At 45.1% G+C, this 23,291-nt stretch overlaps 1 protein-coding gene across 2 annotated transcripts in view; it reads right to left on the bottom strand.

Moving 5' to 3' along the window:
- The window catches only part of Adra1a (adrenoceptor alpha 1A), a 94,572-nt gene extending 81,815 nt beyond the window's left edge, over positions 1-12,757 (bottom strand). Inside the window, exons 1-2 of one of the 2 annotated variants that reach the window (XM_032917848.1) lie at positions 12,439-12,757; positions 9,602-11,091 (exon numbers count right to left, since the gene is read on the bottom strand). In XM_032917848.1, coding sequence (XP_032773739.1) covers positions 9,602-10,484 — 883 coding nt within the window. In that variant the 5' untranslated portion in view covers positions 10,485-11,091; positions 12,439-12,757. Of the gene's footprint in view, positions 1-9,601; positions 11,112-12,438 lie in introns of those variants that run through there. The other variant, XM_032917849.1, reaches the window with a different exon arrangement.
- Positions 12,758-23,291: the final 10,534 nt, after the last annotated feature.

Raw genomic sequence — 23,291 nt, forward strand, 5'->3', positions numbered from 1 at the left:
AAGAGCAGTCCCAGGTTCATCAGGTGTGAGAGTTAGAGACCAGATATCTGAGGGCCAACCACTGGGCTAACCCACCTCACCTTGTTGAACACTAAAAACACACAAACTAATAAGACAAATTTAAGACCATAGTGTATCTGCAGAAACATCCTGTAGCAGGTTCCATAAAACCTTGCTGCCTAGACTGGCATGCTGGGGACCTTCAGGAAGTGGGGATTTACAGAAGGTCCTGAAGTCATGGAGGGTGAGCTCCAAAGGGGTTAGGGAATTTTTGTTCTCTCATCTCTTGGCTGATTTTCCAGCTCCTGGAGTTAAGTACTTGTTCTGCCACACTCTCCATCATGGCACACTGTCTTTATCTGAGGCCCAAAGCAATGAGGTTACCAGACTTTAGACTACAATCTGCTGAGCCATGCATGAAAATCAACCTTTTTTCTTTATAAGTTCATTGCCTCAGACATTCTATTATAGTATGGAAAGCTGACCAACACACTCTCTTATTTCCTGCCCTGGATAACCCTGGAGTTCTACAAGATCTGGCATAGTCAGTATGTTTGAACAAAGTTCTAGAAGGTCAAGTCCTCTGCTCTGAGGACTCATGTCCTCCAAAGTGTGTATGTTGACATCTTAGCCCTCAATAGAATGGTATTAGAAGGTAAGGGTTGGGGTTGGGGATTTAGCTCAGCGGTAGAGCACTTTTGCCTAGCAAGTGCAAGGCCCTGGGTTCGGTCCCCAGCTCCGAAAAAAAGAAAAAAAAAGAAAAAAGAAAGAAAAAAAAACAAGAAGGTAAGGGTTTTGGTTGGGATGAAGAAAAGACTCCCAAAACTCCATTCTTCCACCTTGACAACTAGAACAATGTAAGAACCAGAACATAGAGTCTCACCGCATGAGTCTGCTGGTGCCTTGTTCTTAGACCTACCAGCTTCAGAACCACGGGATGTAAGTTTCTGTTGTTTAGAAATAACCTGGTGTGGAAGGGCATCAAAGTAAACCAAGGCACCAAGTCATATGAAGGATACAGGGTAGGTAGGATGATACGAAATGATCGGATCTGAAGGAGCTAATTTGGGATACTATTAAGTGTGGGAGTGGCTGTGTGTGTGTGTGTGTGTGTGTGTGTGAGTGTGTGTGTGTGTGTGTGTGTGTGTGTTGCTGTGGAAATCTGAAAGATCAAATGTTTCTTTGGAATATAAAGCAGCTGCGTTTTCTCAGCCCATCTGAGTTCTGCAGAAGGCGGACAAGCCAGTATTTATGAGTGATTACTGAAGACAATGACGGAGAAAAGTGCCCTCAAAGCACAGACAAGCAATTTTGTCAGAGGGAAAAATATTAATGACTACTACAAATGTGGAAAGAAGTGTTCGAATAGCAGAGAAATCTGCTATTAAAAGTGAAAGGCCACTATGTATGTGTCAGACTGGCAAGCTAAATAGTAGGGTGGGAAGAGAAGAAACTCATTAGGCGAAGAAAATGTTTCAGAAGATATTCTCTTCCTCACCTCAAAGTGCTGAGGTAAGGCCACAGCAGTGTGTTCCGTAGGTGGTGCCTACACAGCCAGCCTGGAACTTGCCAGACTACACAGGCTTTGAAAGACTCAGCTATTGTTCGCAGCACTGCAGGGGTCACGGCCAATAGCTTCCCAGCCCACTGTGTATTCCTTTGAATATGACAAGTATATCTTCAAAACAAATTTGTCTTCTGGAGGGAGGTGAAGTTCATTTAAAGCCAACCGTGGCTATACTGTTTGTGACGATGAGGCACATTTTCTTGTAAATCAGAGCTCAGGAGGTGCTGACCAAGGAGGAACCCCAGAGGCATGCAGAGCCCCGGAAGGAACATGTGATACAGACCGTATCTGGCAGGAGACAGATAGCTTAGCCCGTCCAAGGCAAAGCTCTCCCAACTGGTCTAGCCACAATCTTACGTTCATCTTTGAGATGTTGACATATGAACTTGTCATTTCTGTGCCCTGGCTGTCAACGGTTTAAAAACAACTTGTAGAAATGACTCTCAAACCTTGCCTGACCTGGCACTACTCTGCAACTTCATACATGGATTAACTCTGACCACAGTGACCATCTGAAAAGACCCTGTGGACATCTGGTTGGCCCTGCCAAGTTCTTTGCACACTGTTTCCTCCTGTCCCCCTTTTAGACAAGACTGGCCCTTGAACTAACTTTATAGTGGGCAATGATCTTGAACCTGCTGAACCTCTTGCCTCTACCTCAGAGTGTTGGGACTCTAGGTGTGTGCCTCCATGTCTGGTTTATTCAGTGCTGGGGATGCAACCTAGGGCTCAGGAATGCCAGCTCAACATTCCACCAATGGTGCCATATACCCAGCTCTCCCACTCACTTTGAACCACTAGTGATCAGCCAGTTATATAGATCTTGGCTCAAAGGTTAGGTCATTCTGGGAGAGAATTGCAGCCCTTGGTGGCTAGGACTACCCTAGTCTACTGTATGGATTTTAAGGTACCACCCAGAGCCACTTTCTAGCATCATATACAATTCAGAGTTGTTTGTGTGGGTCTCACTCTGGACATTGGAAACTAGCAGGAAGGAAAATAAAGGTCTTTAGGTGTTGTGCTAAGTCCAGCTCATGGCGAATTCTCAATGTAGCTGACAGATAGAAGGGAGAGGCTGCTTCACACACTTGGAGCCAGTACTTGGCACTATCATTATAACCCTCCGTCCCCATCCCTATATGTGTTCCTTACTCCTGTATCAAGAGACTGGTCTGCTTCTCTTCCTTGGGGCTTAGGCCAGTCTCCTGACTTGCTGTGATCCTGTAAGAGAGAGCACTGATGTTGGGCCAGAGGTGGATGCAGTTTGTTGCACAGATGTCTGGTAGCTAATGCTCTTTGATGGGAGACATATGGTCTCACTATAAGAAAATTGATTTATAGCACTGGAAGAAGAGAGACTACCATGAAGGCCAGCCAGTCCTGACCACCAGTCAGGCTGAGCTCTGACTTATGTCTACAGACACAGTTAAGATGGATGCAGCCTGATATGGATGTCTCCAGAGAGGCTCTGCCAGACCCTTACTGATACAGATGAGGATGCTTGCAGCTAACCATCAGACAGAGAACGGGAACCCCAAAGAAGGAGTCAGGGGAAGGACTGAAAGAGCTAAAGGGGTTTGCAACTCCATTGGAAGAACAACAATACCAACCAACCAGATCCCTCAGAGTTCCCAGGGACTAAACCACCAACCAAAGAGTACACATGGAGAGACCCACGTCTCCAGCCACATATGTAGCAGAGGATGGCCTTGTCTGGCTTCAATGGGAGGAAAGGCCCTTGGTCCTGTGAAGGCTTAATGCCCCAGTGTAGGGGATGCCAAGGTGTTGAGGTGGGAGTGGGTGGGAGTGAAAGCATCTTCATAGAAACAGGAGGAGTGGGGAGAGGAGAAAGGGGATAAATTTGAAACGTAAATACATAAAATATCCAATAATTTTTTTTAAAAAGATGGATGCAGTCTTTTGCCAGTGCTTTTGGCTGGCAAGACCTCATCCTTTTATAGTACCAATGGGCCTGGTCCCATGTTACCTACAGGAAAGCAATGATTGACACCTGTTATCTGGGCACCCACTGAGGAACCAGCCATTATGTGACATTTAAAAGCTATTCTACGAGTTGGTGCTTTCAATTGGCTGTGTTCTCACTTATCACTGTCTGAAGTTCTGCGTGTCTCTAATTGTTCTGACTTTCAGGGATTCCTTGTGATTGTCGGTGGGTCTCTAGCCACCTAAAACATAATAGGCAGCCTATGAGACTTTATGGAGTAAACAAATTCTTTCCTTCTGCTTCCATGTAGTAAGCATCTCACCAGCTCTTCCTTCACACAGGCATCCCAGCTTAGAACACGCTCTCCCTCCTTGCCATGTCTCCTGTCTTCCAGGAAGCTAATTCTCAGATGTTCTCTGCCTTTATAAGTCAACCTCCAACCCAATTCGTTGGATCCTTTGATGCTGAAGCAGTGGTGGAGGTCCAACAGCAATGCCGGGCATTGTATTGAAACAGCGTACTATATGCAGATTTCAGACATGTAATCATATGTTTGATAAATGTCCCCTTCACTTCCTGTTTTCTAATGCTCTCTCCCCCTTACACCTCCAGGGACATCCCCCATCCATGGCAACAGCCACACACCCATGGCAACAGCTATATGTCCACACATCCACAATGACTTGTATGAATTTTAATAAGATCAGTAATCTTTGTCATTTGCTCTGAGCTAGGCACTACAGGGAAACCCGGTCTGTATGGTGTCCCTTGTTTTATGAAAAAGTCGAGCTGAGGTCTAAATCTTAGGCCCCAGGAAGCAGTAGGAGACAGTCAAGGAGTCAAGTTCCAAAGATGATGACATCATGCAGTTGCTGGCCTTCCCTGGGGGTCAGTCTCCACCCTTCCTTTGCTCAGCAGAGGCCTAACACTTTCCTAGTCTCTCTGGCATCAACACTCACTTTTTACAAACTGTTACTGCCAAGTCAGAATGGCTGATAGCAGCCACCAGAGTCACCTCCCTTAGCTGAATGGCTTCTGAGCTTCAACCAAACATTTGGCTTGCAAAAAGGAAACAGGACAAGCAAGGCTTAGGTTAGAAAGCAGTCCTGTTAGATTCTCACCCACAGACACACTGGTCAATCCAGCATATACCCCAGGCTCAGTGGGAAGGAGCTTGGAGGAAAGGAATGTGTTATAACAAAGGCAGAATACAATCAATCAATCAATCAATCATCAATAAATCAGTCGCTAGCCTGCTCCTGGTCTCCAGTTGGGGATTTTTGAAAGGCAAGTGTCTCTTAAAGCCCAGGCCACTCTCGAGCTCATTGTAGCTTGAGTGTCATACAGCAGAAGGTGATCTTGAACTCTTGATCTCCCTCACACCACCAGTCAAGTGCTGAGATTACAGGTATGAGACACTGAACCTCGGTGTTCAGGAACTTTTGGTGATGAGATGGAACTCACTCATTTGACTTCCCTTAGATAGCCTGCATGTGGGTGTTTCACTCCCAGCTCGGCATATCTGCCTCCTTCTGGACTCTGCTTTATTTCTAATCTTTACAATCTTGGGCCACCAAGTGTGGATTGATACCTCTTCTCTTGGGGATTGATAACATAATGGCCTACTTACTTTTCTGTTCACATCTTGTGTGTAAAAGGCACTTAAGGCTGCCAATGAAAACAAGTTACATCTCCCTGATGGCCCAGTCAAGGTCCTGCTCTCTTAACCTGCTCCATCAGCAGTGCTACTTCTAGAAGCTTCTACAGTGACTTCCAGATGAATGAAACTGCTATATTCCTCAGCACGGAGGACTGATGCTACATCTGTCTTTCAGGCCCATGTCTTTTTAATTAACTTTCCAGGCCTGGAAAGCTAGTTTGTGCTGAATGTGTCTTTCCATTCTTTCTGCTTTGGTGGCTGGGACTTATCACCTATCCATAATTCCTGGGAGAAACACCATCATATTCCTTTGGTGTTAAGAGGAAATTGCCAATCACACATTGGTGAGTTTAGGGGTCTTCTGGTCCAGTAAGCAGCTTCTTGACATACTGTGAACTATAGGTTTTCAATTTTCTTCTGTGTCTGTCTGTCTGTCTATCTATCTATCTATCTATCTATCTATCTATCTATCTATCTATCTATCTATCTATCTACCTACCTACCTACCTTCTTACCTACTTTCCATTTATTTTTAAAGCCACAAGTCCCTCTGTCGTGACATCTTTACTTCAGTATTATCAACTCCTCGAGAGTGCAGTGCTTAGGAGAAGACTCTAAGTTTCAAACATCCACCTACTCTCCGGGACACCAGAAGCTGGGTAACCACACTCCATCTCCTTTAGAGCCCCAGTCACCAGCACAACCCTAAAGTCCAGGTATCCATCATCTCTGACTTTTTCCAGCATCTGCTCTGTGTGGGTCCCAATCTGACTTCATTGGCGTTCACCCCTCTCAAATATGCCTATCCACCCTCAGTCACACCCTATATCCCTCAGTCATTAGCTCTGGGAGAGCATGGTGTAGGCTTCTTCCCTGCTTGGTTTCAGATTCATGGCCATAGATTCCAAACAGGCCTTTGGGCCACTGGTGTGTCTTGACTAAATTTTCATAATATACAGACTCTCATTCCTAAGAGAGCTCGTGTCTTTTTCCTTGCTATTCAATGGACAGGCTCCTTGTTCCTTCTCTCTGCTTAGTTCACTGGGGATATTGAATTGCTCTGAGAGCTTTCTAATGTTCTCCTTCTCCTTGCTGTGGCGCTCACATCCCTTGACTGCTTTGCCATTTCTCACTTTTGGGCACTTCTCTCTAATCTTGCCTATGCCATTTGCGTCCCTCTCTATCTGATCTTTCCCATCAGAATATAAACATCAAGGTCCGGCTTCCGCTTCTGAGAATTGCCTCTGGCTTTCTCAAGCAATACCATTTCCTAGTGCCTCTAGCAAACACTTCCTAAGAGTTGTCTGTCTTCCCTCCTCCCACTTGATCTTCTATTCTCCCTGGAGGATGCACAGCAGGGCTTCTGTTCCCACTACTCTACAGAAGCCATCAGCCTCACCTGACTGCTGTCCACCATTAAGGACACCAAGTTGTCTTCCAGAGCTGTGTGTGACACAATTGTCTCTTTATTTTTCTTAATTTTCCTCCCACCTCTTGGGTTACATACACTCTGCCTTCCCTGTGTTGCCTGCTCCTCTCCCTGACTGACACGTCTGAGACTTGGTTCTTCTCTGTCTTTTCTCTGGGTACCTCCTCTCTGGCAGGCCTCCCTGTGCCTCTTGCTGTACACATTGGTGTGTCCAAGGTTTTACCCTTAGCCCGTGTCCCCTCGAAGCTCCCAGTTCACATATCTTCTGCCCACCTGGCAGACACTCAGATGTCCAAGGGGCATTCCCAGCATAGTGGGAGCAATGCTCCGATGTCAATGTCCCTCTTTCCCCAGCCCCTCCCCTCCCTTCTCATTCTCCATTCTTTTCAGTCACAGTCAAATACATCACCATTGACGCAGTTCTGGACTTAGAAATTACACTTGATTTCTTAACCCTGTGCCCAGCTCTGCCTTTGAGGGAAGTGCAGAGTGTGGTCACTCCTCCCTGCCTCCACTTGCTCAGTATACCAGAGCCCCAGGCAATCTCTTCTAGACCTTCAGCCTCCTCTTTGCTTGCAATAGGCCACTCTCTAGCTGGCTATCACAATAATCATTACAAAATACAAGGTGAGTCACTCAGCTGCTAAAACCCCTCCAACAGCTTCCAATCACAGGTATGCAAAGTTTATTCAACAACAACAAAAGACACCAAGGTTACCTTAACTACCCTTGGCTTTTTTTTTTTTTTTGTCCTTGCCTCTACCCTTGCTTAAGCATGAGGCTCTCCCATCTTTGCAGCCACTGTTCCCTCTGCCAACCTGTTCTTCCCTCGGGATTTTGCAAGCTTAGTTCAGTCAGGGCTCTGTTCGAATATCCCCTGCACTCCACAGTACTTCTCAGTGCTTATTGGTCTTTTACATTTTTAGGGCATATGTGCACCTGTCTATTTCATGAACAAAGCCACCTTTAGTGGTTGAAACAAGGGTTCAGCTAGCATTTGTGGAGTGAGCAGGGGCAACTAGAATAGTGTACACTCCTAGAAGCAGAAAGAGAAGGAGTGTGGGAAGAAAAGTAGGCAGAATGACTAGAGCAAAGAGTGTTGCTCCAGTAACCTCAAAGCTCCAACATCCTTCCAGAAGAGTTAGGAACAGGGACAGGCAGGCACAGGAAGGCCATTGTAGGGTCAGCCTCTTCAGTAGTCCTGTTCCACAGAAATCCTGCAACTGTAGAAAATGTCTGTGCCTCTACTGTCTCAAAATGTAGGTACTGGCCACAGCTGGTCATTGAGTACTTGCAAAGTAGCTAGTGGAATTGAGAGATGGAAATTGGGTATAATTTAATTTTAATGCACTTTTAAACAGCTATATGTGTGTGGAGGATATAGTGTTGAGAAGTGTTGTGGTTTGCCCTGAAGTTACTGTATTTTGATGCTAATTCCACTGCTCCAAGGACAGCTGCATAGTCAAGGACTCAGAACTCAGGTGACTTCACCAGAGCCACCTCTTCATTGAATTTGTAAAGTACTGGTGAGGGGCAGGTACAGGATAGAAGGAGGCCTGTCATTGGAGGAGAAGGTGGAAGAGAAGTTTGAAGGGAGAGGGAGAGGAGACAGGAGAGAGAGAGAGGGGAGAAGCCATGGCAGGTGATGTTAAGATTCTGCTCTGTATATTTACAGGTTGTTATCAATGTTCCTAAGGGATGGATGGTACTGGGCTTTGTATGTTTAAGTGGGCAATTATATCTACCAATTGGGTCAAAAGATTATTGTGTTGTGTGTTCTTTTATGTGAGGTTTGAGTGTAGGAAAGTGTGGGTTGGGCTGTGTTTCCACCAAGATATCTAGCAGATATCTAGCAGATATCTTGGGGCACTGCGAAGCGGACCTAGCGGGATAAAAGACTACTACATTTTATTTTTATATTTTTACAACAGAGAAGTGTCTTTATTGCATGTGTGGTGGCAAGATGACAGGTATTGAAAAGACTGGTTAACATCTGGGGCACCGTTGGTACTCAAAAACTAGACCTGTTATTCTGACACGGAGTTGCAGAGTCTGGTACGTAATTGATACAGGGTTCAAGGGTACTTTAGAGGGCATGTTTGCTATGATTTTGTGTTTGTTTTGTGTTTGGTGGTAACCAGCATGTGAGTCTGTATTTTAGTTTACAAACTAAAAATAGCGAAGAAGTGCTTTGGAATTGCAGGAAGGCCTTTTGGAGAGAGCAGACTGTCCCAGTGGATTGACTTGTTGACACTTACAATGAGCTAATTAATTTTGACAATGGCTAATTCTGCATCTGCAAAAGTTGGATTCGCCACATTGTTGTACTGTTTTCAAGCTGTCACCTGCAACTTCCAGGGTGGTTTTGGATAAGAGTTGTGTCTGTTTTCAAACTCATTGCTCAAATAAAAGAGTATTCGCTCAATGGGGTTTTTAATGGGGAATTCTTTATGGAGTTTTAATTAGTTTGGACATGAAAAAAATGTTTCTGTTGTGAGTGGCTTGCCATATTCTCTTCCATACTGAATTTGAGAACAAAATGAGCACAGCCAGAGCCTACGCAGAGACTAACACGTCTGACCCAGCCATACAGTCCGTTTGCCCAGAACAAGCATAGTGTGCAGTTTCAAGCCAAGAGGACTTTTGTCCCCACCCATAACAGAACAGGAGCAGTATCCAGTAGTCTGCTTGGGGGACTCTAAAGAGATTGAATTGATTTAAGTTAACCAGGCACAAGGACATTAAGAAAAGTTGACAATTCTCCTTAAAAACCGACAACTCACTAGCAGCCAGTCACCTTCTTTACTGAATCTGACAAAGAAGTGCCCTAGGACCCAATGCAAAGAAGACTAGGGGGATAAAAGAGGAGAAGTTCCAGTTCCCACCAGGAAGTCCTTCCTGTGCCTTTGAAATGCAGATCCCTCTCCCACCTCAGCGGGTGGGTCTCCCACTGAGACTCCCCACCCAGTGTCTGTAAGCAGTGGGGCTGAGAACACTCACCAATGGGCATCACTAGGAAGAACGGCAGCCAGCAGAGGACGAAGCAACCCACCACGATGCCCAGCGTCTTGGCAGCTTTCTTCTCTCGAGAAAACTTGAGCAGCCTCACTGAGAAGTGAGTCTTATTCTTGGCACTGCTGACTCCGCCGCCTTCTGCAGGGACATTTTTACGGTGGATGCGGAGCGTCACTTGCTCTGAGTCTGACTTGTCGGTCTTGAGGCCGGACTTGAGGCCCCGGCTTTCTCTCTTGGCTACTACGTAGACTCGACAGTACATAACCAGAATGATGGCCAGTGGCACGTAGAAAGAGCCCAGCGCTGAGAACAGCACGTAGCCCGGCTCCTCATTGATCTGGCAGATGGTCTCATCCTCTGGAGCCGGCTGCCTCCAGCCGAACAGGGGTCCGATGGAGATGACCAAAGAAAGCACCCAGACGCAGAGCAGAGCCCTGACGCCCCTCCTCTGGGTGACAATGGTGGGATAGCGCAGCGGGTAGCTCACACCAATGTATCGGTCGATGGAGATGATGCAGAGGCCCATGATGGACGCTGTGCAGCATAAGACGTCCACGGCCGCCCAGATATTACAGAACACCCTGCCAAAGGCCCAGTAGCCCAGGATCTCAAAGATGGCAGAGAAGGGCAGCACAGTGGAGGTGAGGAGGAGGTCTGCCACAGCCAGGTTGACAATGTAGTAGTGAGTCACGGAGTGCAGATGCCGATGACAGGCCACTGAGAGGATCACTAAAATGTTCCCCAGGACTCCGAAAATGATGAGGCCCCCCAAGATCACCCCAAGCAGAATGGCCTTAGAAATGTTCACCGGCGCTGGTGGGTGGGTGCAGTTGGAGCCTTCCGAAGCATTTTCAGAGAGAAGCACCATGGTCTCAGGGAGGGGGCAAGGTCAGGCTTTGGACAGCCACCCTCCAGGAGTGGGGGTGGGGCCTGGGCGGAACCCGGTGTGAGGAAGCCAAGTCAAAAAATCTCAGCTCGGGGGACTCCTGCCAGCTGGGTTGGGCTCCGGTAGGGAGAGAACACACCTGTTGCAAACCACCCTGGGCAGCCTTGGAAACCCTCAGAGGGCCACGTTAAGGTACAGTGCATTAAAGGTGACATGGCCAGGGGCGCTCTGGGCTTCCGGGGACACCTTCCCAAGGTTTAAAAGGACAGGCTGCGAAAGCAACCTGAAATTACAAAAATCTGCTTTTCTGTGCAGTCTGATCCATCCTGTGCATCCACACAATTAGAAATTCACAAGTCTATGACCAGTCCTTGCTGAAATGGTAGCTAAGTGTGGCTCAGCCTTCGAAGCTCAAGGCAGGGACGCTGGGCATCTGGGTGCTGCAGACGACCCGCAGTTACTCTCCACTTGTCCGCCCATCTATGGGATGTCGCTAGCTCCAGCGTCTAGGAGTTCTGGCTAAGTGACATGGGTCTGAAATATTTGAGAAGACCGTAGTGGCCCTGGAGCTTCGTTTATCTGAATCCAGCTGAAAATAAAAAGCACAAAGAAAACGGCAGACCATGAGCCAGGCTCCCTGGACAGCCAGGCCCTGGGGAGCTCGCCCAGTAACCAGACTCCTGCTGGGAGCCCGCCGCTCTGCAGTCCCCGAGTGGCTTTGGGCTGCCCTGACGTAGGCAAAACGGGACAAAGGAGAGGACTGCGTGCTCTGTCCCCCTCTGCAGTCCTCCCCTCTGGGAAGCTGCCTTCAAATGTTTCACCTTGTCTTGGCTGACCAAGTTCAAAATCCAAATCAAAAGCAATAAAAAAAAAAATCAAAACAATCTCCCCACCTCAAATAATGACAACAAAACCCCAAGCTGCAGTAGCTGGAAACTGAAATTCGAGAAATAGGTTGAAGAAAATAAAACCCTGAAACGCCCCCTTCCTGCACCACCTTCCCAGTTCCACATGCTGGAGTGCAGCTGCGGTTGTCTCACAGAGGCAAGCCGGTGGAATCTGGAGGATCCTCCGTGTCGCCCTTTGAACAGGTTGCACCATAGTCACCTGGAGAGGGCGGCCTGGGAGTGCGAACCTCAGAGAGCACTGAACCGCAGGGCCACGCGCACGCTCACTCCCGCGGAATTTGCGCTGGTGGGAGCAGAGCGCGCGGGTCTGCCAACCAGCCAAGCCACGCTGGAGAAAGAGCCAGGTTCCCAGCAAAGCCAATCTCCAGGGCTAAACAGGGCCCCGGGTGGATTCAGGCAGGATTTCCAAGGGGCGCCCGCTCTAGGGATTCCAGTATCAAGCCACACCCGGGCTTTCTGGGGACCTGGGTGGGAGTACATTACTCCTCGGACCAGGCTCTGCAAGTAGTAGTCACTGCAGATTTCCTAAGGGACTTAAAAAATCAAGCTCGCGTGCCAGCAGTCGGGGATGCCTGGGATTTTCTGGGCTAGGGTCATGATCTACCTAAATAACCCGATTTCTGTAAAAGGACCAGACCAGAAGACATGAGAGGAGGGTTGGGGCTTGGGGACCTGCATACTTTGTCTTTTGGGGTTGGGCCCTAAGGCAGGGATCTCAGGAGCAGGCTGCTGTGAAAATCACAAGTTCAAGCCCTCACAGGTGATAACCGAATTATGCCACCACTGCGGAGACCGCTTCCTCCCATCTGGGGTCTTATATGGGTTAAAATGACACTTGTTAACTAGAAGGAAACTCCCCATGGCAAATCAGGGAAATCTGGTGGTTTGGGGTGCTGGTATCAAACCCGGTCCCAAAGCGGAGATGCAGGAGTGGAGCTAAGTGGAGGTCCTGGGGCACACCAGTCTACCCCACAACCGGGCCCTGCGGGATGCCGGCGCTCCGCACCCCGCACCGCTGCGCTACTCACCTGCTGCGCGGCTGCGGAGGCCCTGGCGCCAGGAGAAGCGGACCTTCAGTCCTTGCAGCGCCGGCTGCTTCTCTGCAGGAGAATGGGGCGTGGGGGGCGGGGGGCAGTCTCCAAAGACCAAGACCCAGTCCTTAGCACCCGCTGACTCACCCCACCACTACCGAGCACCTCAAACTCCGGGCTCGCTTCTGTTTCTCCCGGATCTTTTAAAAATAAAGACTGAAAATAGAGAAAAGAAATGACAAATACAGCGAGCCAATAACTCCACGATCACCAGTTTGATATTCAGTTTCTGGACACCAGAAAAGAGCGGCTCGGAACTTTGCGGCTCGGGTTGACGTAGTACAAGGCAGGCGGTAGCCTAGCGAGTACCGTAATCTCCAGCTGTTACCGTATTCCTCTGCAGCAACCCGCACAAATCTCGTAAAACTCGGGGTTATTGTCCTTCTCTTTCTTACTTAGAAAGTGGATTCTTCTCTCTTCCTCTCCGTTTCTCTGTCCCCTTTCCACCTCCCCCTCTCCTCCGTGTCTTCTCTTCCCATTTACCACTTCCTCTCTTCTATCCTCCCCCTTCCACTCTAGATCCTTATCCCCCTCCCTCTCCTTCCCTTTTCTGGGTCTCTACCTATCAATAGGCTGATTTTTACATAAAAAAAAAAACAAAAGAAAAGAAAGAAAGAAAGAAACAAACAAACAAACAAAAACCAAAACCAGACTCCCTTTCCAAGTTTTTACTGAATAGATAATGTGCTCATCGAAATTCTCCTAAGGTTACTTTGAAAAGTTTAGTCCAAGTCCCGGCCCGGGTTCGTTTTAGACAGTAAGTGTGAGGCCGGCGGTGGCAAATGTGCTGGTGCTTGACAGTATTTGCAGGTGTCTAAAAAGTTCATAAACCCGGAGACTATTCCTTAGATTTGATTGCAATAGTTCAAGGAAAATAAAGTCTTTTAAAATATGACCCACCTTTCACTTGGTTACATAGTTATTCTCTCAAGGCAGTCTCTCGCACAACTAGTGTCTCTAAGTGCATTTGTTTCAGGTTCTCAAAAGAAAATATAACCAAATATAACCTTGGAGGACAGTTTCCCCTCTTCCGTTTTCTTTTCTTTTCTTTCTTTCTTTCTTTTTTTTTTAGTGGAGCGCTCACACAACCGATTTTATTATTTATCTCTTCTGGACAAAATCCATGCTCTGCTTAACTTAGGACTACGTGAAGTCAAAAGAATTTCAGAGAACTAGGAATAAACAAGAATTTTCCCGGTATGGTTCCCATTGCCTATGTCATTCATTGTTGTTGACTCAGACAGAGCATGGTTTTTACAAATGCTTGCTAAGATCCCTTAAATCTGGTAAGACAGAGGTAACCTTAGGAGCGTGGGGCTACAGCTGCGTGTAGTCGGTACCATCTTCTCTTGCATGCATGTATGAAATAAGGGCTTGGATCACTGGAACCCTATATTTCTGCTCCCTCTTCTGAACAAACATGTGTTAACATTAGTCATTCTCCAAAAAATGATGTTTAGAGATAACTTTTCAACAGCAGTATGACACACAATATGACCAGGGATCTTATGATACTGAAGACTTAGTACTTAGATTTATTTCTCCTTTATGTATAAAATCTCAGTACCCCTGAGTCTAGAGATGTGCTACCCATACCTGCCACATTGGATTTGTTTGGACTTTAGTAACATTTAAAGAGAATATACACAAATGGCTTGCTTCTTCACAAACTTGGAGTATAGAGGAAGCCCAGTGGACACACAGACAAGAAATTTAGCTCTTTTAACCCCAGAGACTAAATCACGTGCTCTCTGAGATCCCTCCCGGTTTGGAGGAGGCTGCTCTAGAACCGGAAGGACTTTTGTCCCTGGTCAAATGAATGTGGAGGAGTTGTTTGTTCTTTGGGAATCTCGCCCCCTAGAGGGAGAGCCGATGTTTAGTTTTAGATTACCCTACCTCATGAACACTCCTTCTTAATATCTGTTCCACAGTAGATGAGGTAAGTGGTTTTGTCTGCGTGAAAACAGGCTGTGGAGGGAAAAATGAACTAAGGTTTCTGGAATCCCTAAATCTGTAAGCCCAACACATGGGATGATACCTAAACCACCCACTAACTAGTTATTGCACAAACCACTCACTTTAACCACGTAGGCTTCCAAACCTCCTCAGCTTTAGAATTTCAATCTTTGCAGCTTGACTCAGCACAAAGCTTCCGGTTGCTAACTGGTTGATGAGTGGGAAGCTAGCCACCTTCTATGAACTCTTAATTATCTTATCAGCTTATAGTTATTATTCAAAATGATAGCTTGTAAAAATGACATGTTAGCTCAAATATGTCATGTGCTTTGTCCATATTCACCCCCATTACCCTCTCCCCCTAGTTCCCTATATTTTCCTCAAGTAGTTTTACATTCTACATTCATGTCATATGTAATATTTAGGAATGTTATGCACATATATGTACAGATCGAGTTGCCCACATGCAATGTCTGACTTCCTGAGTCCAGCCTATTTTATTTAGCACCATAATTGGCAGTTCCATATATTTCTTGCAAATGATGTCATTTTGTTCCTCATGGCTGAATTGTGCACATAGTACACACTTTCTTTAGTCACTCTAGTCACCCTTTAAAGCATGGTGACAACAATGACTCAGACTCCTGGAAGGTGCATCAAAGAGACTTTGGCCATGGAGACCTGAGGAGAAAGTCCCACCTCCTGTGAGGCTTTGGGTCTTGACTTCCTAAGTTTTAAAGGGAATAGTGAAACCCACCAAGGCTGTTTTAGTGAGGTTGCATGAAATCAAGTCTCTGATTCTGCTCATGGTTCTGGTTGATTGTTTGCCATTCATCTTATGGATCAATTACTTGGGAGTTCCTTTTTTCCCCTGCACATTTTTTGGTTTACTTTTAGTAGAAATATACCTATACTCTAGCATAAGCCATAGATGCTGAATTTGAAATTTTACTTGGGAAAATGATGACATCAGGAGGCTCCAATGTTGCACAGCTGGAGAAGCTGACCAAGGACCGACACCTGCTGTTCTTCTCTTCCTCTCCCTGAGTCTACAGGGGCCAGGCAAATGGATTTGAGCCCATTGAGCCAGGCCTCCTGAGAGCCACATGTTGGCCGTGACAAGTACAAACCTGTGATGTCTGTCCAGAGAGGATGGAGACAGGTGAAATTCAGGGTGCAGGCTCCAATCAGGCATGAGGTTTAGTCCCATGGACCCTTATATCAAGGAGAAGTCTGTGGCTAAAGAATCAGAGCTGGATTCCCTAAAACTCCGAAACTCAAAGAGAGGTTCCTCTTGCTTCATTCTGAAGTACCGTGTCACTGGCTGTGGTGGGGGTCAAGACATGCAGGAGATGGGGAGAGTCTGGAAAGCTTGGTAACACACTTTACTGAAGGATTGCAGGCTAAGCCAGATTCAGGCTGATAGATTGGAAGGGGAAAAGCAACTGAACAGAACCGTCACAAGGGGTGTGTGTGTGTGTGTGTGTGTGTGTGTGTGTGTGTGTGTGTGTGTGTGTGTAAGTAACACAGGAAGAAGCAGTCTGATTGGAGAAGGATCAGTCAATCAGCACATACATACCTGGTCTCTTTGGCTGGTAGGGTTGAGTTAAAGATTAGTGAGAAAGAAACAGTGCAAGATTTGGAGCAGGTAATCTGTCAATCAGCTTCTTAGAACAATGCACAATGAAATTAGGACTGTTTTCTGGGATTTACGATTTGAAGTGGAAGAGTAGATGGCTTAACGTTAGCAACCACCACTGCAACCTGTGTCGTCCATTAATTCTCTTACGGCTTAGGAAGTTCAAACAGGAGGAAAATGAAAAACATTGCTCAGAAGGCTGTGGATGAAGTAATAAATCACAATTCTCCAAACGAGCATTGAGTTCCAATCCTCTGACAACCTGTGAAAACCGCACAGTGTAAGATACTGTGAGAGGAGGCTTCGTGAGGTCAACTGCCCCAAACCTCAGCACCCTGGGAAAACAGCCTCCTGTGAACAGCGGGAGCTCACCTGCCCCCTCAGCTTACCGTGTAGCACGGTAGGGATGCTACTCATCTTCCCCCTTAGGTACTCTGGCAGCTTTGCTCTCGTATAGCATATGTGACTTGAGCCACTCAACCAAGTGTTCTTGGTCCCTTGATCAAATAGTATGTCAAGCCTGCTAACACAGCATGTCTGACACTCCACCAACCACTCTTGCTTCCTTCCCCCTTTATTTCATGGTTTGGATTAGGATCTCCATGACTTCCCCACCTCCCTTTTCCTGTCACAAATATTTCCTCAACAAGTTACTTCTATGCCTAATCATGCCCTCTTGTCTGCTTTTTGGAAGAGCAAAATTAAAACCTAAAATGAGCACTTTTGAGATTTCTTATTTCTTCTACTCACAGACATTTAAAGAAACATATTATAAACTTGTTTGTAGGGAGAGATTTTCCTTATTTGCTGTCCCATGACCTAATCTGACTTGAACCATATCAACCAAGTGTTCTTGGTCACTTGATCAAATAGTATCTCAAGCCTGCTAAGACAGCATGTCTGACACTCCACCAACCACCCTTGCTTCCTTTTCCTGTCAAATGTATGCCTAGTTTACCAAAGAATTGCATCTGCCTGTGTTTTGTGCAACATTCCAGGAGTTTATAAGACGTTCCCTCTGTGATGAGGAAGGGTGACCTCATGGAAGAATTTACCCTCACCCTCTTGACTCATTGAATTTCCCTTCCATGTTTAGGATTTATTTTAGGACTGAAATTATGTCATGTGAACCAGATGAGAATTAAAACTCGTTTTAAAGACTCTCTGAGGGACAGGAGATATAGTTTAGTCTGTAAAGTGCTTGCCATGCAAGCATGAAGATCTGAGTTCAAATCTCAGAACCTACATGAAGAAACAAGGCATGGTGGCAACACACTAGTAATCCCACTAATGGAGAGGTAGAGAGAGGAGGTTCCCTATAGATAGATGGCCAGCCTTCCTGGTAGAAATCAGTGAGCTCCAGGCCAGTGAAAGACTCCTCAACAAACAAGGTAGACTGAGGGGCATGTGATGTTCATTGACCTCTGACTTCCGCAAACACATATTCACACAAAACATGCATTCACATTTACATAAGAACACACATAATTCCTAAAATGTTTTTGGAAGTCTTTCTGATATGAAGACTCTGTACAGTATCAGGACAGAGAGGCTCCTTTATTTCTTCTAGCTTCAGTTCAGTAAAAAGTATGATATCACTTGAAGACTTGAAACAGGGGAGGATTTTACTCTTTTTATTGAAGGCTAAGCTTGTACTCTGGATCAATAACCAGACTTCTATCCAGTCTTGCTATATTAATGGCCAATGATGCATCACATTTACCTTCTAGAGGTCACGAGACATAAATTGATAAGGCAGTCTTATTCCTCCATATCAGCAAAAGTCAAGACAGCAAATTCTACTGTGGGGGGAAAAGTTCTAAAGCACATTATCATTGCTGCATCCCATGGGAGCAATCGATGACCCCAACAGAGAGGACTTTAATACGCTTAAGAGGGAAGAAAAAGGGAAAAGATACACTTAAAAGTCCATTTTTTAAACCTACAATAACTAGGAAGCCTCCTGGAACTGTATGCCTCAAATGTACTCTTGCTTCTGTACTTACCTGGATCCTATCTTACCACAGTGATAGAAAAGTAACTAAGGTGGAGGGTTACATAATCAGCTGAGAAAAACAAATAAAATGAACTCTTGAAAACACATAACCCTCAGTGTCTACTTGCTATATTCAGTGACCAATCTGTTTCTAAACTATGAAAAAAAATCATCAATTTCTAATGAAGTAAGAAACAGTATTTTAGACTAACGTGTTTGGCGGTGACATTTGTCAGTTTTCTAGAAACCACCACACCAAACACACAAAGTTTAAATTAAAATAATGTGTTCATCTTTTAAAGCCAACTTCAAGGTTCGAGTCCAATCTTTTCTCCCATGAAATTTGTTTCTCGGTTCTGTCTCCAAAATCTCTGCAGCTAACAGTGAGTACGGCAAGATGGGTGGATACTCAGGTCTGTACGTGAGGTTCTAGAATGTCCAGAGGGACTGTGGACCTTGATCCATGTGACAGTGAGTTAAGGCAGCCTAGTACTCCAGTGTGGGTCTAGATATCAGCAGGGAGCAGAACGGACCAGAAGAGGTTTCACAGGGGAAGGGTGGCCTGTGAAAGAACTAGTGGCCACACCTGAGATTTTGGAAAATCAGGATTAGGAAACTCTACTTTTTTTTTTTTTTTTTTTTTTTTTTTAACCATGGCATCAAAACCAGAACTTGCGAAATGGTTGAGCAGCAAAGGAAACAATGGCCAGAGTTTGACCCCAGAACACAAAGCAGCCGAAGAAAACCAACTGCTGCCCTCTCACCTCCACACACAGGTGGTGGCACACTGCGAGCACAATAAACAAACATAACAAAGAGAAAAAAAAACTTGTTTTAAAAAAATCAGTGACTCGAGCCATACTAATATCCAATGGTTTGTTTTAGTAGAAGGAAGAAACAGACAGTGTTGAATTACAATTTTAATTGGGAGAGGGAAATATTTGAAATAGTTAACAAACAGGATTATTTTGAGGATATGTGTATTCCCTGTTTACTGGACACTTGTCTTGAGAGAGCCTGTTGAACGTCCATCACTGTCTTCCTGAATTTCTCATGGAGCTTTATCTGCTCGGCTGGGGTGCACGTGTGGTTGTGCAGTGGTCCTTTTTGAGCTTTACGGATCCGTGTTCAGTCTCCCTTCGTTAATTTCACTGGCCTTTGTCACTCACCCCTTCAGCATTCCATGTGAATGTGTGTGATGTGCCCTGACGATCCCTTCCTCCTTTACCCATTGCACTCTATTCCCCTTCCTTTAAGGCTCAAACCACTACTGAACCAGCGGGCACGTCTTTCCTGGCAGGTTGGTGCTGCAGCTCTGGCTGTCAGACTGCGGTGTGTGTGAGCACGCGCGCAAGCGTGCGATGCACATGTGGTTTTCCACTGTTAATGAGGAGATGTCTGGGGACCATAGAAGAGCCTGGAGAGTTGTTGCGTCTTTGTGACATACAGAGGATCCAGGGAGGGAAGGAACTGGAAGTGTCAGGTTTCAAAATGTCAAATTTTGTTCCCCCTAAAGCTATAAATGTTGAATGGTACGTATAAATAATGATAAAGCACATTACAGATAAAAAGACAAACTGTAGAATTAGATATGACTTCTAATACATATTTTATAAACGGTCTTACTCTGTCATCCGCACACCCTTGGAAGGTTGTAGGGAGAATATAAAGTCAGCTTTGTCAGTGGCTACAGTTCAGTGACACTCAATGCTGTTTAATTCCTAAATGTATTAGACAGGCAAGCATTGTGGTTACAACAATTATTCATTTGCATGTACTGTTTCTCTACGGAGGTATATTTGCTAATTATCAGTTAAAATCTTTTTTTTTTTTAATCTAAGAAATGACTCCGGTCATTTTAATGTCTGAAGGACAAAATCTTTGGCATTTATTATTGACTTCTCAAAATATATTTTACAAAAATGATTTCTTCTTTTGTGGTTTTTAATCCATTGACTGTGGAAAGTCAAGACACCACAACTTTCTCCCCCAAAAGTAGTTTCCCATGTAAACAAAACAACAGTTTCTAAGAAAAGCTCATAGCTTGCTAAAAATTTATGTTCCAAAGCAATATTTCTTTAGGGTTTTCCCACACTCTATCACTGGAACCTTATCCACACAAAGTAATCCACGATGCCCTGTGAGAATTAATATCTTTGTGGAGTTCAATGACATTCACAGTCCCCACAACAAGTGTTTAAGTACAGTTTAGAGTTTGTAAAGAATTTTCACATTCCTTTTCTAAGGCAATGGATCAGAGTTTTAAGACAATCCTAACTGTGTAGAAGTTCACTGAGTATATAGACATGGGGACTGGTTAAATTTGGTGTGTGATATTATATTTGTATTTTTAAAAATATTGAAGTTTCTAAATTTTGTTTTTAAAAAAGCAAGATAATTGGGAACTGGAGAGATGGCTCAGTGGTTAGGAACACTGGATGCTTGTGCAGGGGGCCAAACTTCTGCTCCGAGCACCCACATGGCAGCTTCCGACCACCTGTAAACCCAGTTTCGAAGGGTGCGGTGCCTTCTCCTCACCCCTCAGGCACTGTGTGCAGGTGGCACACACGCATGCCTGCAGGCAAAACACTCAAACAGTGAGATAAAAACACATCTCCAAACGATTAAGACAAGTTAACTAAAGCTCTGAGAAGGTAAAGGAGCGGAGGACTGAGTCACACAGAGACTCAGGGACAGACAGTTCTTCTCAGGACAGAAGAGCCCAAGTACAATGAACTGCATGCTGTGTTTCATGCACCTTCAACAGGAAAGAATAATACCATCTTCCAGCAGCGGGTTTGACATTTCCCAAGAGTTAGGAAGCTATCATGGGTGAAATACGACCCTCTAACTTATTTTATTAATTTTTTTAAATGTTTACATGTATTTGTTTGTTAATGGTGTGTGTGTGTGTGTACACTGTACATGTGTAGAGTCAGGAGACAATTTGTTTGAGGGTAGTTCTTTCCTTCTACCATGTGATCCAGGGATCAGGCTCTGGTAGTCAGGCTTGGTGCCAAGCACCTTTATCCACTGAGCCTTCTTACCAGCCCAGTAGATTTTCTATATGTAAAATGACAAGTTTCATCTTGATATTTTCATAGATATGTGGCATAATACTCTATTGGAATGTGTTCCCATCCCCCACTGCACTCACCCATGCTCTCTGCATGGCGCCCAGCTTTGGTCTCCCCCTCTAACCTTCCCTTTGCATTCACTTATGCTGTATTATTCTATTAGCCCCTCTGCCTCTAGTTCAAAGATCTTAATCTGTCTCAGGATCCCCTTTCTTGTGCCATGACCTCTACCCATGAATATAAACAAACACGTGTGTGTGTGCCCACGCCCACGCGCACACCCACCCACACACACACACACACACACACACACATACACACATACACACACATACACACACATACACACACACACGCAGATACACACACACACACACGCATCATAGATATATAATTTAAACTCTATGTCCCACAATGAGAAAGAACATGCTATTTGTCATTTTGTCTGCCTTATTTCACTTAATATAATGAGTCTACTTCCATCTATTTCCCTGCAAATACCATGGTTTCATACTTCTTCCCAGCAATTTAAAATCCATTGATCGTAGATCACTACCATGTGTTCTCTGGTGGCTGTCTAGGCTGGTTCCCTCCCTGGCTACTGTTATTAGTACAACAGTGATCGCTAGAAGGCTGTGAAATGTTATCCTGGAGTCCTGTATAGTCTGATGTCTTATGGTTCTTCAACTAAGAATATTTTATGTATTTTAAAATGTATTTTAAAAAACAGCAGGCAACAGTGTCCCAACAAACATATTCAACTGCAATGTTTGAAAGCCATGAAGCCTGAAATAATTATGTTTTAGTTCTTTTATAGCTTAATTTCACAGAATCCTTTTCTGTGGGGTGCTGTAGGCACCAGGCACAGCAGGGATGGGACACCTGTTTGCCGGCAAATGTTCTTCCAGGTTGACATCATCAGGGGAGGAGTGCCTGGCGTGTTTCCAATGCAGCGCTGAAGGCGGTATACACAGGGAGATATAGATCATTGAAAATCTCTAGAAACCAACATGCCATGCAGTTATGGATTGAGATTTCTGAACCCCAGTAGGCAAGTATCATTTGTTGGGGGTCTAGCTCCCCCCCGGGCTTCTTTGGGAGGCTCAGGCTGGCTGCGTGTTTATCCCCATGAGTCCTTTGGTTCTGCGTGTGAGAGAATAGTCATGGAGATATCGCATGTTATACTTCCCTAGCAGAGTTCTAGAGTACCCGGTACAATACTCTGTAACAGGATACAGAGAGAAGAGTTCTCAATAGTGAGCACAAAGGGAACTCCATTCCCTATGGTGAGAGACAATTTAAGAGAGACAGGATGTGAACAGATTTCCTTCCATCCGATAGTTTATTGTTTCTATTATCTATTTAATGTGAGATAAAGCGTGTTAAGGTGTCTTTTTCAGCAGACTTTTATTTAATACCTGTTTTTAAAAGCTCTGTGCCAAATGTTAAGAATGTGTGATGAGAAAGATGCCTGAGGACTTCAGAGACACATGTGTAAGGACACTAATATGTTATAGTAACATGGAAGGGAAGTTTAACGTTGATATGATCATATTTCAGGCCTCAAATATAGCTGAATTGTGACAACTACTGCTCTTGTGTCTTTCTGATTAAAGAGTTTCCCTGCTATCAAAGTCTGGTCCATGAAAGGGCACTAAATTCTACAATCACTTACCTAGTGCCTGCTGTCACTAAGTAAGCTCCAACTGGTCGACCTAAGATGACACTCAACCCTTCAGTCTCCAAAAGAGTGTTGAATTAGAGACCTCATAACTAGCTAAAAGCACGTCAGACAGGTACCATCAGATATTAACTGATGTTGCAGAGGACATAAGATCCTTGTGTTCACAGAGAAGCACTGGGAAAAGCAGGAATGTTAAATACACAAGGCTGCCTTTTCAAAGGAGGAAATGACCTATTTTGTAACCAGAAGGCTAGGAATGGATGTGATTAATAGTCTGGTGAACTCCCCAATCTGTATGACAGAGGCCATATCTGGATCCCTAAGACTCTTAGAAACAGAACTGGAAATGGTTACTAGCCTAGGTGACCTCTGTGCTATCTGTAAGACTGAGACCATATCAGATCTTCCCCAAAATCCTTAGGATGACAGGTGTAGTCT

The sequence above is a fragment of the Rattus rattus genome, chromosome 12 (assembly GCF_011064425.1).
Source record: "Rattus rattus isolate New Zealand chromosome 12, Rrattus_CSIRO_v1, whole genome shotgun sequence".
Lineage (NCBI taxonomy): Eukaryota > Metazoa > Chordata > Mammalia > Rodentia > Muridae > Rattus > Rattus rattus.